This window comes from Trichinella spiralis (assembly GCF_000181795.1).
Source record: "Trichinella spiralis strain ISS 195 chromosome Unknown Scfld4, whole genome shotgun sequence".
Lineage (NCBI taxonomy): Eukaryota > Metazoa > Nematoda > Enoplea > Trichinellida > Trichinellidae > Trichinella > Trichinella spiralis.
In genome coordinates this window covers 9,348,727-9,351,886 of record NW_003526943.1, presented here as the reverse complement: position 1 = coordinate 9,351,886, position 3,160 = coordinate 9,348,727, and the positions used below count along the sequence as shown (strand labels likewise).

General features: G+C 37.6%; 2 protein-coding genes across 2 annotated transcripts; one reads left to right on the top strand and one right to left on the bottom strand.

Moving 5' to 3' along the window:
* Positions 1-1,452: 1,452 nt before the first annotated feature.
* On the bottom strand, positions 1,453-1,863 carry Tsp_02305 (hypothetical protein). The gene has a single exon (XM_003378062.1). The coding sequence runs from the start codon at positions 1,861-1,863 to the stop codon at positions 1,453-1,455; it is 411 nt and encodes a 136-aa protein (XP_003378110.1).
* A 506-nt stretch (positions 1,864-2,369) lies between these two features.
* On the top strand, positions 2,370-2,827 carry Tsp_02306 (conserved hypothetical protein). Its single transcript, XM_003378061.1, has 2 exons — positions 2,370-2,479; positions 2,554-2,827. The coding sequence occupies exons 1-2, from the start codon at positions 2,370-2,372 to the stop codon at positions 2,825-2,827; spliced, it is 384 nt and encodes a 127-aa protein (XP_003378109.1).
* The last annotated feature ends 333 nt before the right edge of the window (positions 2,828-3,160 follow it).

The window sequence follows — 3,160 nt, the reverse complement described above, 5'->3', positions numbered from 1 at the left end:
TTTTTATCATTATTCTATATTTTTATGTACCAGAGTGACGTCATATCAAATGCGATAGTTCAAACGATACAAAAATAGTTAAATAGTGATTTTTATTTTTCACTACCAACAGCAACAACAACAACAGTGAAGAACAGCCAGACGTTACGTCTTAGCTCGCAATTTCACTGAATTTTACGCATGATTTCACGCATATGCCTTTGTCAAACATTGTTCGCGTTTCCCATCACATCACATATGTTAGTTATAGCAATTTTAATACAAAGGGAAAGACAACAAGTGATAAATTGTCCACAGCTGCAGTTCTGAGTTAAAATTATGACTGGCAATTGCTAATTTGTGTTAGCATCGAAGTACTTTTCTGATTTTCCCGCCTGTTCTCTGAAAATTTTTCTGGTTTGCGAACAAATTTTATCTTTAATCTTTCCAATGTTTCTTTTGCTCCTGTACACCAGAATTATTGTTTTCCTTCGTATATTTTATTTACATAAAAAATTAAAAATCTGCAATATTATTTACAAATCAAAAAACAAATTTAGTTTTATATATTTGGTTTAAATTGTAAACTTTCTATTTCAACATCTGAACAAAACTGACTAGTGCGTTGGTGAACACTTAAATTGCCATCTATTCTCATTTTCACTTGCAACCTATCAATGTATATTTCAATGATAACGAAATATTTAAACATTCCGCATCAAAAGCAGCGCCTATGATATAGCTGATCTGTTTGACGTTGCATTTCAAATTACATTTAAACTTGGTTAAGTGAGCATGGAATTTAAAAAGAATTTCCATGCACTTATCCATTATTTTACCGTTTAATTAACTACAGGGAATTTTTTTCGGCCAAAATCTTATGCACTTAACCAAGTTGGACTGTATTTTATATGAAATGTATGGACGTCAAACAGGATTTTTCATACAAACAGCAAAACTAATCGACATGTATAAAAATACATATATGGATGTTTCGTAATAAAAGAAACTTGTAAATATTAAAGTAAAATTCTTGGATTGCAAACAAGAAAGATTTAAATAGAACACTCCCAGTAAAATCAAAAAATTAATCAGATGCTAACAATTTAGTAGTTGTCACTCCTTGGTTAAGCTGGAAAGCTGCAACTGTGAACAATTTGTCAATTGTGTACTTTCCCTTTGTATTAAAATCTCCTTTACCAACATATGTGATGTGATGCGTGAAATCATGCGTAAAATTAAGTGAAATTGTGAGCTAAAACGTAACGTTAGCCGTAGTGCCATTTGTAAGCTGGAAATTGGAAGTGTTGCCACAATATTCCAGATTTTTCAAACAGATTCAGTATTCTGATATTACACCCGGAAGTTAACATCCAATCATGATAAATTTCAACAGACAACAAATTTATTTACAAATAGTGGGAGCAGATTTATATATCAGGAGGGAAATCGGTAATGGACCATGTCCCTTGTTCATGAAGGCAGGGCATACAAATTAAAACGTGCCGGAAAACAGAAATATTGGAGGTGCTCAAAAGTATGTGCTAAATGTACAGTGTGTCCTTCGTTATTAATTGTTGGTGTATTTTGGTATAGGACAAAATAGGCTGTGGTGGTGCTATATGGACAAACCTTGACGTGACATCGGTGATCAAGCAGAATGATCACATCGAAAGCTGCCCAGTGGATGAGCACTTGGCATACAAAATGGAAAAAAGGCGATTTTGAAAAAGCGGAGCGCGGAAGAAACGAAACCCATCCCGGCCATTTATGATGAAGAACCTTCCGCCGCGTCCACCCACCCATCCACATCTGGCCATTTTCCCCTTTGCGTCCACGATGTACAGCCACCTGGCAAAGCGATACCAGAAACTGCCTAAACATCATCGGGACCTGCTAATCCCTTCCCCGTTCAGGACAACAAAGGCCGGTGAAGATTTTTTATTGTGGCAGAGTGCATCGAGGCATATACTGGTAATTGCTACGGGTTACAACATTAGACTGCTGGCAACCATGCAAACCTGGGGCAAGGATGGTACTTTTAAGGTTGTATTACAATGGTATCAACAACTGTTTACCATCTATGCCTTTGTGGCGGGTAAGCTGGTGCCAGCAGTTACTGTTTATGTACGGGTAAAGATATTGGAACATACGAGTTTATTTTCCAAGCTTTAATAAACAAAGCGGCAGTCCTCGGGGTCAATCTCAATCCACAAACAATAATTTGTGATTTTGAAACAGCCCTGATACCCGCGATTCAGGGCTACTTCCCGAATACGCGGGTACAGGGCTACTACTTCCACTTATGCCAGGCGGTACATAGGAATGTCGGTAAGCTGGGACTGAAAACACCATAACGAACGGAAGAAGGAACAAGAAGAAAGATAAGAATGCTCCTGGCCACTTTCCTCCCTGTACCGCAAGTTGATACGGGTGTTAGACTGCTTGAAGCAGGCACTACTGGTACTTTAGCCGCTTTATTCCAATACTTTCGGCAGGAGTAGATGACCGACGAGCGACTGCCGCTTTGGAATGTGCATAATGTAAATATCAGAACCAATAACCACTTGGAAGGTTAGGACATCGGCTGAACAGACAAGCGGCTAAAAGTCATAACGGGTTGTATGAACTGATCCAGATCCTGATAGCAGAACAGGGTGTGATGGACACCCTGATTCAACAAGTGCTATCAGGAAACGCTACCGTTGGTGACTTAAGACGGGTAAACAAGGTTTATGCTGAAAAGCAACAACGGGTTGCCCAATGTACGAGTGAATACACCAGCGGTAGTCGTACCCTGGAGCAGTTCCTTGAAGCATTAATGTACATAACGCCGGCGCCGATTTAATGCCGCCTTCCAAATGGTGGATTGTATTTTACTGTGTTGTGTTGTATTGTATTGTATTATATTTGTTTTCTATTTCATTGTATTGTATTGTATTGTATTGTATTACTTAGTTTCTTGCTTTTTCGTTGTTTCCACTTTGTTAATGCCGCTCACTGTTGTTTTTTATTGTTGTTCTTGTTGGCTGTTCTTTACTGTTGTTGCTGCTGCTGTTGGCTAGTAAAAAATAAAAATCACTATTTAACTTATTTTTGTATTGTTTTTTCTGAATTATTGCTATCGCATTTGATATAACGTCACTTTGGTACAATAAAATATAGAATAATAATAAAAATT

Bases quoted from the DNA above. Each gene is read 5' to 3' on its own strand.
- Tsp_02305 (XM_003378062.1), bottom strand. From the start codon at position 1,863: ATGTTTAGGCAGTTTCTGGTATCGCTTTGCCAGGTGGCTGTACATCGT.
- Tsp_02306 (XM_003378061.1), top strand. From the start codon at position 2,370: ATGCTCCTGGCCACTTTCCTCCCTGTACCGCAAGTTGATACGGGTGTT. The intron at 2,480-2,553 runs GTAGATGACCGA...ACCACTTGGAAG, and splicing joins TTCCAATACTTTCGGCAGGA to GTTAGGACATCGGCTGAACA.